This window comes from Pseudonaja textilis, chromosome 4 (genome assembly GCF_049901715.1).
Source record: "Pseudonaja textilis isolate UNSWEBS1 chromosome 4, rPseTex1.2, whole genome shotgun sequence".
Taxonomy (NCBI): Eukaryota; Metazoa; Chordata; class Lepidosauria; order Squamata; family Elapidae; genus Pseudonaja; species Pseudonaja textilis.
The window spans coordinates 12602855-12617410 of NC_141993.1; the positions used below are offsets into that span (position 1 = coordinate 12602855).

Sequence of the window (14556 nt, forward strand, 5' to 3'; positions counted from 1 at the left end):
GCACGCTTAGCTTTGTGGACAGCAATCTTACCATTGATGTGTCACAATGTGTATTCCTCCATCCAAATCCAGTGACTCTTAGGACGGGGACAGAAGTAGACTGACTGTGATACAGATTGTTGTAACTTTTAAATTGTAGTTTCTATTCTAAAAATCTGAGGGGCCACCCTGGACCGCTTTTGGTGTCCCATTCCATATCACACACCACCTAAAATTGGAGGCCCTCTCTCCAATAAGAGACACAGCTCCTCGATAAAAGCAGATTTGATCTCTCCCAGTATTGTCCGGTTTCTCTGCATAAATGCAAACAGGACGGGGGTTGAGCCACGGGGATCTGCATGGCCCCCGTGCTCTCACGCCACCGTAGAACTAACGTGTTCCCCATCCTTTACTCCTAGAGAGCAGCATGGGAGCGTCCTGCAGCCTTCGGTTAAGGATAACAGCGGCAGCCACGGCTCTCCTATCAGCGGGAAGCTGGAGGGGATCTTCTTTAGCTGCCACACCGAATTCAACACCGGAAAGCCCCCCCAAGATTCACCTTACGGAAGATACAGGTTCGAGATTGCAGCTGAGAAACTTTTCAACCCAAACACAAATTTGTACTTCGGGGACTTCTACTGCATGTACACGGCCTACCACTACGTCATTCTCGTCCTTGCCCCCGTCGGCTCGCCGGGTGACGAATTCTGCAAGCAGCGCCTGCCTCAGCTGAACTTGCAGGATAACAAATTCCTGACCTGCACCGAAGAAGACGGGGTCATGGTTTACCACCATGCACAGGATGTCATCTTGGAAGTGGTTTACACTGACCCGGTCAACCTCTCCCTTGGCACAGTGGCAGAAATCACCGGCCACCAACTCATGAGTTTGTCCACTGCCAACGCCAAGAAAGATCCAAGCTGCAAGACATGTAACATCAGTGTGGGACGCTAATTTCCATCCCCCACCCTCCTTAGGACCCTCCTTCGTTGCCTACGCCCTCTCTCCACTCTCCACATCAGACGCATGACGAAATGCCCTCCCCAGTGACCCAACAGTTCCTCTCTGAGCAGAGCTCCATGTTCCAGCCAAGCTGGGCCAGCTCCCTAACCGGTATCCACTGAAGTATCTTTCTCCCCTTCTGCCCTACAGCATTGAAACCGAGCATGCTGGTCGTTGTACCCTCAGCTTATGTCCTTTCCCTGTTCCAGCCGGATGCTGCTGGTGGGGACACGGGATGGGGTGGCCTCACTGTGCCAGTCAGTGGGTCCCCATGTCATGGGGGAGAAAGGAAAGGAGCTCCACACGGAGACCGTATTATCTGCAGCCGCCCTGCGTAGCATGTAGTTCTGCCCTTGGCATTCCCCACGTTCCTTCCTCCTGATCCACCACTGCTTTCAACTGTTCAAAATCTTGAGGGTATTTTTAATTTTCTTTTCTTTCACCCCCCACCCAGCAACCATTTATACATCTAGGTGCTGCAATTGGTGTTAATTTGTCCCTCCTCTCCTCCATACTGCCAAATGTAACAAATCTATATAAACAAGCTTGAGTAAAATAAAATTTCCTGGCTTCTAAATGGTGTTTAAATATGCGTTCATTTTAACCTACTGAACAACTTAACTGGAATATTTCTAAACAGCATGAACAGGTGTAACGGCAGCATGATTAACTCTCACAAGCCTAGGGGAGAAAAATATGTCAGCACTTCCAATGTGTCGTTCGACAGTGTTATTTATGTTATTTATATGAGCTAACAAACAAACGGAAGGCCTGTGTTTCATCATAATAGAAAAATATTTTATTTGTACTGTTGTATAAAATATTATACAATCATATAGAATATATAGATGGCATTTTAATAGCAACTGTACACATGTCATGACAGCATTTTTCCCTTATCAAAGATGTAGTTTGTAAACTTCAAATAACTTGTGTATCTGTTCCTGTTGCTCTGACATGAGTTTTAATTAAAACAGATTTATGAAGGAGACCATTCTGGTTCAGTTATAAATGATGCAGCCAACGACACTGAAACATCAATTGCCATACAAACAAACAAACATACAAACAAACAAAAATCCACTTAGTTTAGTCATGGGACACGGACCTTTCCCAAATCATTAAAAGATTCCTCCCCTCCCCCCCCCTTTTTTTTTAAAGAAATCATGCTTCAACTTTTACATATCGGGACCTACAGACAAGGTTGGTGGATAATGGAATTCATCCAATGCCTTTCTTTATGACACTATAGCAGAAGGAGTAGTAGACCACGGGGTCTTCAACCTTGGCAACTTTAAGCCTGGTGGACTTCAACTCCCAGAATCCAAAGTGGGCTGGGTGGGGAATTCTGGGAGTTGAAGTCCGCCAGGCTTAATGTCGCCAAGGTTGAAGACTCTTGCAGTAGACCCTGTCCACCTTTGGCACAAAGCTCTGGTTCTTGGAGAGGTGTCTCCCTGGGCTTTCTCGCCATTTCTGATGTTTGTGAAATCACCACCCTCCACACACGAACATCTCAGCTGGTCCTGTCCTCACCCACATCTCTCTTTGCCTGTGGGAATCTTCCTTCATCTGTGTGCCAGAGTGACAAGACCAAGGGCTCTGCCTCTCCTTTTTGTGCCATTGTTACAAAAAGACGAACCCCGAAGGCTAAAGACAGTCTTGCATCTCTTCCTGGAGTCTTCTTTGAATCTGGTTGCCATTAAACCTGTGTTTCTTATGAAGCCTCCTGATTGTCCACCTCAGACTCAACCATCCTCCATGTCGAAGTGATCTATTTTAAGCTGCGAGAATAACTACCTTATAAAGTCTATTCCTTTTCAACCTCTAGCCTATAGTAAACCAAATTAGAAAACAGTAACCCAACCATCCGCCATTCATAACCATGACACTTAGGTTAAATATCTGCATACATCATAATGCAATAAACTATTATCACTATAACAGAGTACCTTGGGCGATCATCACACGTGAAATATTAAGATCCTACAAAGTGCATGCTTTCAAACAAGCTTTGGTAATCATAAAAAGCAACATTTTATAGTATTGTGCTACAGAAAAGTGCTACACAAATAAAGACTAGAATGGACCACCAAGTAGTTTGTTTCATTTTGGTTACTATCAACCAAGTCCTGGAGGTTTTTTCTTGAAGAGGATGGGGTAGTTTACAACTCCTTACCCTGAAATGTATTGGCTACTCTTTCCTGTTTAAAGGTTTTTCCACACACACACACCTATAAGCGCCTAATCTTCCTTCTTTAAAAACTCTGCCTTCTCAAAATAAATGGATTTTCGCTACTTAATTTCTGCGCTAAACATATACTAAGCACACCTTTTTAGCCCACTACCTTTTCCTGCATAATTTGCACCTTTTTGAATTCAACCCCTTGTGTTTGGTGGTGCATAGAAAGGTCAAAACAGAAATGCTACAGGAATTAAAATGAGAGAAGTGTTTGGTCTGATCCCCGTTAATCTGATTAAAACGTCTTAGGCCGAGAGTGGCCTGAAAGGAACAAGTTGCTAGGGTCTTCATTTTTGTCACACAGAAGCTTCACAAAATCTTGCCATTCTTCACCAGAGTTTAAACTCCTTTTATGAAATCTTTCCTACTGTCTCAGTCTCTGTTGTATGTTCCTTACCAAAGCTGAAAAGTCATTTCCTTGGTAAATGAATATTCTTCCCGCACCCCACAGATATGAGATAGGAAAACTGCTGTGTGGTCTGCATTTATTTTTAGCTCCTTGCATAAATACATTATTCTCAAAAGGGATGGCACATAACTCTGACCTCTTAAGCACTTATCTTTTCTATTCCTCAAAATAAACTAATGCCAGATATTGGTGAATATCAAGCAGAGTTCCACCGAATCACCTCTCATTTTAACATTTACTTTCAGAAATAGTATAGAGAGGAACAATTATCTGTATTGTTTTGCTCTTGAGGAAGCTATTTTATCCAGTGACTCTGGATATGACCAGTCAGTCACTTTATCTGTTGGCTGTGACAATTCTTATGTTTCTGTTGAGCTCATGAGCAAAGCAAGCACCTCAACATTCATCAGAAAACACAAACAAATGGACACACCCAACCGGGCAAAACAAAAGCATGGAGAAATAAGGTCCAAAATCAGAACGAAGGATAATGAAAATGAGAACCACCGTGGTGAAGTATCTTACCACTGAGTGTGGAAAGCCAACAACATACATAAACACACCGCAGGATTTAGAACTCTGTAGCCACTCCAAAGATTTGACTGATTAGGAGCATATAGTTCATGAGGGTGGATTTCTCCTGCTGTTGCTTTCAGCCACATTACAATCGAAACACCGAGAAACTGACAATACCTGTGTCACAACCCATCCCAAGAAGGAGGAAGCTTCCACCATTAAGACAGTCAATGTTGTTGCATCTTAAAAGCTGTTTTGCTGCAAAGCAATCAAAGCATATTTACCCACTAAACTAATTCCAACCTTGGGTGAGAGATTTGTTCTGGAAGATGCATGGTAATATCTAATTTAAAAGAACATTAAAATAATTGGATTCGTGCACTTCTGTTCTGTTTTTACAGGCATTTTTGTCTACAGCACTTCTCCATATATGAGTTCCTCCTCAAAGAATTCTCACCCAAAGATGGGGGAGTTCTGGAAACTGAAGATACCTGGGGTAGGGAGGGGACTTGTTTAGTGAAGACTGTATATATGACTTTATCATGTGTGCCTTTAGTTCACATTGTTTTCTAGTTGATTATAATGAGTTACAGGTACCCAGACCAATTTTAAGGCACAGGTCTACATTTCCAAAGTAGCTCCTCAAGATCTTGGTCTACAGTTGTCATAGTCTTTAGGGATGATGAAGTTTAATGTGACCCATCATCAAGACACAAGGATGGGGAAGATTGTGATAGACAAGTATCACAAACAAACTTTGCTGGAAACTTTGAATTCATACCTAAAATAGCCCCACTGACATGCTTTATATAGAGGTTCACTCCCTCCCTCCCCGCTCTTTGCCCTTCCATATCAGAATGACCTTCTCCTAAAGAAATATCAAAGGGTAGCCCTGAGCCATTAAAAAGCAGCCAATAACTTAATTCCCAATTATAAAGGGAATGACATGCATGTCAACGTGCACAATGCCAAACCAAAACAGATTTCTACAGCTGGGGAGGGGATGAACCTTCCAAGCTTGCGGGAATAGTTTTAAAAGTCACTTGGAACAGGATGCGGTCACAGAGCTGACCTTGGAGAGACTAAACAGAAAGGATGGGTGGAAAAGCAATGTGTTAAGCGTGGGGAATGGACTGATTCTTCCCTATTTCACGAGAGTACAGGAAAGGGGATGGGAAAGGAAAAAGTCAAAATTCTCACTCTTTCACTCTCTCAACAAAGGATGGATGCAGTCAGACTTCACCTGTTCAGTCTCAAAAGACTGACACGTAGGCACATGGCTGGCAACTGGCAAGTATTATCACTCCCTTGCTTCTCTTCCATCTCTGACCTCTCAAGGAGGAGAAACTGAGCTCTCTATCTGCGGTTCCCTTCCTCACTGTGACATCTTGGGGCTTCTGGAATCACTTTTCAGTTGATCCTTTGCTGCGGCCAATTTTCAGGACCAGAAGGGGAGAACTTGCATGCAGGAGGACAAGGAAGGGATAATATGGGAGGGGAAGAGGGGAAGTCCATATTTCACATACCCCAAGCAGGATCTTCTAAACCACAGGTGAGACTATCCACAGTGTAGTCCTTCATATGGCATTAGATCCCCTCTGGACATTTATAGAGCAGATGGGGCTGGTGGAATTTGGTTCCCAGAAGCTTCCCACAGGCACCTTAAACCCAAAGGAGCATGGGTCCTTCTTGGTTTTATGGGACAGATGGGGAGGTATGGTTTTCCCAAATCCTGGCTCTGGGATGGAAGAGAATTAGTCAGCACACCTACATGCACACTTAAACTCGCACACAAATGCAAATGTATTTTTAGAATCCCAAGTGATTGTGGAGGCTGTATAAACTACACTTCTAGAAGTGGTGGGATTCAATTTTTTTTACTACCGGTTCTGTGGGCGTGGCTTGGTGGGAGTGGTGTGGCTTGGTGGGCGTGGCTTGGTGGACGTGGCAGGGGAAGGATATGCTGCAAAATCTGCATTCCCTCCCCACTCCTGGGGGAAGACTACCACCGATCCCCGAACTACTCAAATTTTTTCCAAAACCGGTCAGAACCTGCTGAATACCATCTCTGACTTCTAGTATTTTTGTTTCAGCAGAGTTCAGCTTCTATGATAAAGCTCAGACCAATTTTATAAAGCCAGAAAGCAGTATTGAAGTGTCCAAGAGAGAAATTAGTCCACTTTTCATGACGTTTTCCCTATAAGTCCATGTTTGTACCCTCTTAGTAGACAGCACAATGCAAATGGGAGAGAACTCCAGCACTCAGCCAAAAGTAGTTGTACACTTTGTGCAAAATCAAGAAACTAAACTAATCTAGTTAGCTGCCTGCAGAGTCAATAGTTCAGAAAATAACCTGTTCCGTCAGCCAGAAAGAGTACAATAACCCACTCAGCTATTTTCCAAAGGATGCCCTCCCTGTCTGAATCAAACATTCCTGTTCTCAGTGCTTCTCCACCACTTCCACAGCCTGGATGGAACATTCTACGTGTCTTTGTAGCATCCAGAACCTTCCCCAGAGTCCATGAGTGGCAGAGCAGAACAAGGCCACTTTGGGAAGGAGGCACCTCTAGAACATCAATTGACCCAAGACTTAACTAAAGTGTAAGCCTCTGCAAATGTGTAGAGATGACTCTCCACTTGCTGGGCTTCTCAATACTAACCCATCAAAAGGCATTAAGTCATAATCCACCCAATCCCTATTTAAGAAAAGTCAGAAGTGGTAAAAACAGAGAATGCAGATATGCTGATGTCCACAACAGAGAGGAAAACTGCAATATAAACACTTCAGCTGGATAAACACAAAACTGATCCAGCTTTGGCAGCAACCTTGCACACAAAATTCTCTCTACAACAAGCTGAAATGCAAGCTGAAATCAGCAAACAACTGCATTTTCTAAAAATTTCCTTCAATGTGCACAGAACAACAATTCACCCACCCTTTTAAAAATTATTGCATAATTTAGTCCTGGGGACTGAGAACTGATCTCATAGCCCAAATGCTCCCTACTGGCCCTTGAATATTTTTGTAAGAATTATTGTGAGAATTTCACTAAGCATTGCTCATGTCTTTGCATCAAAAGCACCAAATGCTGCCTTCTTATTTACCAAAAAGAGAAAGGAAGATGGAGAAAGATGAAGATTCTCAACAGCCGAACACTGTACTTTAGCACCATGTATTCTGATTTGCAATTGCAATTTGGGTGACTAAACCCATGTTACATAATTCATGACATCCTGACGAGTAGGACATCATGACAGCTTCCATCAGATGTCAATGCTTGGTGTTGTACCTTGTGTAGAATTATGGCATTCTTGCCCAAAAGTGGTGAGAGGCAGGCAATGGGTGATACCAAGATTCCTGAATTGGCCCTTTCACAAGATTACTGAATCTTGGAAAAATCTCCCTGATCCCATACAAATCTCATGAGATTTCAATGCCAGAAGGCCAAAAATCTCACAAGAGACTTGTCATTTTGTGGTTCTTGGTAAGATTGCTGGAATATCTCAGGCTTGTATCTCAGGAGGTTGTGCAATTAATTTTGAAGGGCTAACTGAACTGGGATTTCATAATTGTGAGATTTTGCCCTTCAAGAATTCGTAATTTTGGACGTACCAACAAAGCTCAGCTGCATATACACACACATAGGCTTCCCTCTGGGAAGCGCAGATCAAATCCTGCTGACTTCTTTGCCCTTCCAATGTTTTGAGCACCGTTGTTCAAATGATGGTGGGCAGATCGTTTGGATAGCAGGTATGTTTCAGCAGAGCTTTGAGATTCCCAAGCCATCTTCTTGAAATTGCATAGGGCTGCTGCTTGCCTTTAACTCAGCAGCAGGCAAATGTCCAGGTGAAAACAGATTCTGGAAATAGGAGAGAATTCACAGGGAAGAGCCTGTCCTCCATCCAGTTACTCCTTCCTTGTGCAGTCTCATGCCTGCTCCACGACCTTTCTGCTATGCTCACCTGAGCATTATCACCTTAAGGAAGCGCAAGAGCAAATCACTGGGCAGAAAGAGCCAGGCGTTCTCTTTCCTGACATCAGGAAGTTTTACTGGCTTCAGATGGTTTTGGAGACGTCGTGTTTGCTGATGAGAACCTCCAGGAGGCGGAGTTTAGCCTTGATATGCTTGTACTCCAAATATTCCTCTGACATGGAGATCCGATCTTCCTTCTGGGGACTCCTGCAAAACAACAAGAGGGGCATTCAAACCTCAGCAAGAAAGCATCAAGGTGTCAGATCCATGTATCTGCCATTCTTCAATGGAAGAAGAGGGGGGGAAGTTGGTACAAGTAATCCTTTTTGATGTGACCCAAATATATTAAATCTTATATTGATTCTGCATAACTTGCACATGATATACAACTGGAGGGCTGGAGCCAGAAGTCTAGAAACTTGTCACCTCTTGAAGAGATAACAATATGAGAAGGGACCATAAACATTCCAGCTCTGGAAGACACTCTTGGGAACTCTCCTAAGATACGTTCCCAGAGAAGGGGAGGAGGGAATTAACATGTTGGTTCTTTGTTTGACTAAATCCACATCTAAATAAGGGGAGGGATTCTAACTCCCTTTATCTATTACTGTATGCCTGCAAACATCTTAGACTCTGCCTTGACTAGTGCTGGGATTCACTCCCTTTTCAATAAAGGATTCCTTTTGAAATATCTAGTTTTAAGAAGTTCATTCTTTTCGGTTGAAGGGGAAAAGTCCTTTGCTTACGCAAGGATTCACAATGTCCTTCTGGTCAGAAAACTGAGTTTTCTGTCAGTTCTGTGTATCTGCCATTCTTCGGTGGAAGAAAGGACGGGGGGGTTGGATGTGATACATTAAATTCTTTGCCTCTCTATGTATTCTAAATATCCTATTTCTTACATTGACTTTTGTATAAATTTTTACATGATTTACAGTTGTTGCCTGGTGGCTCAGATGCCTGGAAAATTCTCACCTCTTGGGGAGATGCAAGGGGAGAAGGGGCCATGTGGATTGAAGCACCCGGAAGATAGCTCTGGGAAACTTTCCTTATCTGCTTTCTCAGAGATGCTGGTATAATAACATCTTCACACCTGTGGATTGATGGAATCCACATTGGACTGTTGGGAGGGGTTCCTAATTCCCTTTATCCTAGTTGCATGCCCTGAAGGACCTCAGATCCTGCTTTGAATTTTGACCTGGTTGTATCTCCCTTCAATAAAGATTCCTTTTGAAATTCAAAGTTTTCAAGAGTCTATATTTATTTTTTGAAGAGCGGAGAGGCTGGTCCTTACATTTTCATTACTTCATTCCTTTAGCCAGAGGAGCCACTCCTCCAGGCCCAGGAGATTTAGATGTTTATTTGCAAAAGTTAGTCCCAAGAGATTGAAAGGCTAAAGATATCCTGATGGCAGAGAGACCCAGTGGGTTCTTTCTCTTTTATTATGCTAGGGCTTTCTGGGATCTTCTTTCCTTTCTCTTGATTGGCAGCAAGTATTCATTGCTAATAAAGGCTGCAAATCCTCCTGAGGGCTCGGTTGAATGTCAGCTGGACTCACAAGGGGGACAATTCCTGGCCACGTCTCTATTTCCTGCTGTGTTCAGGGTGGTGGGGGGAGGTATCATCTTCAGAACAGGGAAGGGGGAAAACAAGTAATGGGAGCCGTTGTTCCACTAATAATATCCCCAAAGCTGACAATTCTTGTGAATTTCTCCCCCATCAGAGATGATGGTGGGAAAATAAGTTATGCCTCTGAGAACTGATGCCCCATGTGGTGCACCAAATGAAAATGATTGCTTTGGGGGTAAGAAAACAGGGTTGCCCATGCTTTGCAAAAGAGCTAGCTCTTCTGGCCATAAACATGATGCACCTACTTGATATGGTCCTTTCTAGACAATATATTTGGCAAGAGGGTCCTTTCTTACTGTTCAGGAATCAAAATGCTTGGAATCGAAAGGTGCAGCCTACCTCAGTTTCAACAGATAAAAACATGAATACTTTTCTTTGGTTATCATAAGGCTGTAAACTACCACCAAGTCAATGCAATGATGCCTCCAACCAACCCATTAAAAACTTTCTGTGGTGAACCATTATTCTGGGGAGGTTTACAATAGCTTAAATCAGGATCTGACCATTCATGGTGTTGAGATTCAACATGCACACGACTGTCTCACCTTCCTGTTTGTCTAAAGAACTCTTCCTCAAATTCCCGTAATACTTTCCTTATCCTTTTCTTGTCAGCTCTAGTTTCTCGGAGATGTTCCAGTAGCACAGGCCTACAAAAGAAGAACGGGACTTTTAAGATCTGAAGGACTGAAAAACTCCTTAAGAGCTGATAGATGGCCAAGCAAATTGGGCTCCCAAATAAGCAGGCAGCATGCAGGCTGTCGCCTGGAGGCTCTCCTTGAGATGGAGGCGCCCAACTGCTTATCAGAAAATTTTGCCTATTTAGTTCCTAGTGAGTTCAAAACCATGTAATACAATGAGTAGTGTATTTATGATTTCTTGGTAATAATAGATTATAGCACTTAGCAGTAGCACTTAGACTTATATACCACTGTACAGCCTCCAAGTGATTTATAGAGCCAGACTATTGTCCCCCAATAACCTAGGTCCTCATTTTACCAACCTCAGAAGGATGGAAGGCTGAGTCAACCTTGAGCCTGGTGAGATTCGAACTGCCAAATTTTAGGCAAACAGCAGTCAGCAGAAGTATCCTGCAGTACTGCACTTTAACTGGAAGGAAGGAAGGAAGGAAGGAAGGAAGGAAGGGAGGGAGGGAGGGAGGGAGGGAGGGAGGGAGGAAGGAAGGAAGGAAGGAAGGAAGGAAGGAAGGAAGGAAGGAAGGAAGGAAGGAAGGAAGGAAGGAAGGAAAAAAAACAGCAATAGCACTTAGACTTATTTTCCGCTTTATAGTGCTTTACAGCCCTCTCTAAGTGGTTTACAGTGTCAGCATATTGCCCCAACAATCTGGGTCCTCATTTTACCCACCTCAGAAAGATGGTCAACCTTGAGTCAACCTTGAGTCAACCTTGAGCCTGGTGAGATTCGATTCGCCAAATTGCAGGCAGATGGCAGTCAGCAGAAGTAGCCTGCAGTACTGCCAGTGCACCACTGTGGCTAACCAGTGCATCACCGTGGCTCAAGATGGATTTACACCAATTGGGCAGATCTGCATTGTGCCCTAATGCTCACTTTGAACACAATCGCCAAAGCGAATGATGGCACTTCTTTTCAGTACTCTTTCCAATACTTAATAAGCTTAATAAATGAATGAATGTATAAATACATGAATGAATCAATGGATGAATCCATGAATGAATCCATGAATGATCCCTGATCCCAAGAGGTGCATCATCATTTAAACAAGGAGGAGAGTTGGCACTCACATGGTGGCCTCATGTAAATTGGACATCGAGAGCGTTGGCTGTTTCATCACTTTCTTTTCATCCAGAGGTGAAACAAAGGCGGGTTCATTCTCCTCATCTGAGTGACCCATCTGTGCCTCGGGGGGCCAATGGAGAGACCCAGTGGAGCTACTCTGAGGAGGTTCTTCATCAGAATCTTCCTCCTCCTGCTTGGAACAGGGAACAAGAGTTATCAGGGCCCCTCTCTCCTTACCCACCCATCCTTCAAATGAAGAAGGCTAGAACATTCATTCCAGAGGACAAAAATTATACGAATGAACAGACTGCCTTGGTTTGTATTTAAGCATTAGAAATGTTGGTTGGCCAAGGCTTTTATCATGTGAGAAGCTGCAGCAGATGCATATTCAAGGTCTTAGTGCTCATTTTTGGAAGAGAAGTGTAAATAAATCACACTTTAGCACAGTGTCTAACACTTTCTGAGATGTTTGTTGTTCTCTGAGACTCTGAGACTAATTATCCTTAATGGAAATCCCAAAGATGCTTTTCCAAAGGGAATTGCACTTTGTTGGGTTTTTTTTCCTTGAAAATATTTTGCTTCTCACCTAAGAAACTTCTTCAGTTCTGTCTTTAATGGAATTCTTTCAGAAGAAAGAATAACTGAATGATGGTCCTTCTCCCTGCAAGTAACCACAATTATTTCTAAACCCCAACGGTTGCCCACAACATGTACTTTCCATAACTGTAACAATTTGACAGAGATTACTTTGATACTACAAACCAGTAATCCCAATCCAGCCCTATTTGAAAGTATGTCCAAGTAAGCCCCCCGGATTTTATTTCCTGAAGAATAAAGGTACTGGCAAGACCTTTATGCATAAAACAAAAAGCGAATGCACAACTTCAAGAAAGCCTACAAGAAACATCCCTGGTTGTGGTGCATTTCTTCACACAATCCTCATGAGACTTACAATAGTTGTAATCAAAGAGGGCGTTGATAGAAGCTGCTTTATAATTCTGTATCTTTCATAAAGAGGCTTCATCAAACTCCTGTCTTGCTGGTTAGCCTAGGAAGAAAAAGTAAGGAGCACCAGGTTGGTTCTGAAGAGACATCTGACATTTCTTCTTAAAAGTCACAAAATCCATCAACAGACGTGAATTTTTAAATTCCAACATGAGGAATGTGAGGCACAAAACCCGGTGATACTTCTGTGCTGATGGGATATCATTTGTTCTATTATTTTTTTTTGTTTTTCTTCTAATTTTAATTATGTGAATGCAACACTTCTGTAAAAGAAACAGTTTATCAGAACTGACTCTGTATATCCCTTGCACACTGTGGGTTTTTTTTTTCTCTCCAAGAATTTAAAAAGATAAGACATATGTCTGTGATTCGTAAATACCTTGTGTTAGAGAAGCACCACTTCCAATCAGAAGTTGGACTGGTGCCCGCCATTCCTTAGCAGCAAACTGACACACTGTAATTCCCATTCCCTGCCTAGTCTTTGCCTCTGGCAACTGCAAAACATCTTATAACCAAATGTCAGTCATGCAACATTAAGACTGGCAGATCTTGGTCATTCCAGGCAAATCCCTTGCTGTCCATCCATCTTAGGACATGATTCAGCACCACCTCAACATTTCAGGGGAGAATCAAGGAAGTGCTACAGGGATAGAACCTCCAGTAGGATGAATGATAGATGGATGCCAGCTTGATTTAGTTCATGGCATCTCCTAAAAACTGTTGGAAAAGATTTCGAAAAGAAAAATTTTCCTCTCTCATAGAAATTTTATATTCAGTGCGCCAGCTGGGCTGTTCTGGGCAGGAAAAAAAAATGCCAATCTTAAGTTAGTTGTGCACAAAATCTTGCACATTTCTGAATGTTCAGCTCAATCCTTAACTCAAAGATGCAGCACAGATTTTAGAACGTATTTTGCCAGGAAATATACAAATATTGAGAGAAAATTCAGTAAGGGTATATTCAAATATTCAGATGAGTTTGTATTTGAAAACATCTGTATATTAATGTAGAAATGAAGTTATCATACACCAAAGGGACACAGACCCAAACCTGACTGGCATGTCCTTCTTGGCCAGGAGTCTCCAACCTTAACAACTTTAAGACTTGTGAACTTCAACTCCCAGAATTCCTCCTCCAGTCATGTTGGCTCAGGAATTCTGGGAGTTGACATCCACAAGTCTTAAACTTGCCAAGTTTGAAGACCCTTGTTCTTGGCTATCAACCCTCAACTATAATCCATCTTCCGTGGAGAACATATAAAATACACACTGAGGGTTGTCGCACTAAGACACACAAGCCCAAGTATTGATAAAGGAACAAGCTGTCCTAGAGAACCCATAAAAGGTCAAAATGGTACTGCAGAAGAACACAGTCAATAATAAGCTAAGATTCCAGTAGACCAGAAATAGATAAGAGGAAGAGGTAAGCTGGTTTAATAAAGGAGGGGAAAAAACATGTAAGCCTTTGGCCTGTAGGTGAGACACAATTCAGAGAAGCCTTTTGTGTGGTCTGCAACAGGTGAAAAACTATGTCAAATTGACCTTCCCTCCTCTCTCCAACTGCTTTTTTGTTTCTGCTAATTGCACAACACTTTGAATGTCCACTCCAAAAGCCGCTCCAAGGCATAGGGGACCATGAAGCAGCACCTGCCTGCAACATCTCAAAGCCCTTCTTGTTTGCATAGTGGAAAGAGAAGCATCTTTCTAGACCAGCAACAATACTGAGGACTTAGGTATGAATGGAAGGATGTGGATGGAAGAAAAGGATGGGAATTGTGGTCTTGGATGAACGGTTGTGAATGCATATCTCTATGGTGAAAAAGAGACAACAATCAAGGCAAGGCAAGCCAACGCAGTGTCTCAGACTGGCTTGTGTTCCTTCTCTTCACATCAAGTGGCAGTTTCTATTTGATCTTTGCTGACCTTGAAAGATAAGGTAAAACCTGGTTAGAACTTGGATGGAGACCACCAGAATTAATGATTAAAGCAGGAAAAATCCCAGAAGGTGACAACGGCCAAGCACTTAGATATTACGTTCAACTAAAGCTCAGGCT

The 14556-nt window shown here is 42.7% G+C and overlaps 2 protein-coding genes across 10 annotated transcripts in view; one reads left to right on the plus strand and one right to left on the minus strand.

The window, feature by feature from the left end:
* Positions 1 to 1972, plus strand: part of PHYHIPL (phytanoyl-CoA 2-hydroxylase interacting protein like) — a 59083-nt gene extending 57111 nt beyond the window's left edge. For both annotated transcript variants that reach the window (XM_087932265.1, XM_026711003.2), the window contains exon 5: positions 399 to 1972. In XM_087932265.1, coding sequence (XP_087788391.1) covers positions 399 to 933 — 535 coding nt within the window. In that variant the 3' untranslated portion in view covers positions 934 to 1972. The remainder of the gene's footprint in view (positions 1 to 398) is intronic.
* The window catches only part of FAM13C (family with sequence similarity 13 member C), a 48091-nt gene continuing 35292 nt past the window's right edge, over positions 1758 to 14556 (minus strand). For 5 of the 8 annotated variants that reach the window (XM_087932256.1, XM_087932254.1, XM_087932261.1 and 2 more), the window contains 4 exons: positions 12453 to 12548; positions 11506 to 11693; positions 10291 to 10392; positions 1758 to 8326 (listed from right to left, as the gene is read on the minus strand). In XM_087932256.1, the coding sequence (XP_087788382.1) occupies positions 8203 to 8326; positions 10291 to 10392; positions 11506 to 11693; positions 12453 to 12548 (510 nt within the window). In that variant the 3' untranslated portion in view covers positions 1758 to 8202. The remainder of the gene's footprint in view (positions 8327 to 10290; positions 10393 to 11505; positions 11694 to 12452; positions 12549 to 14556) is intronic. The other 3 variants (XM_087932257.1, XM_087932255.1, XM_087932260.1) reach the window with 1 other exon arrangement.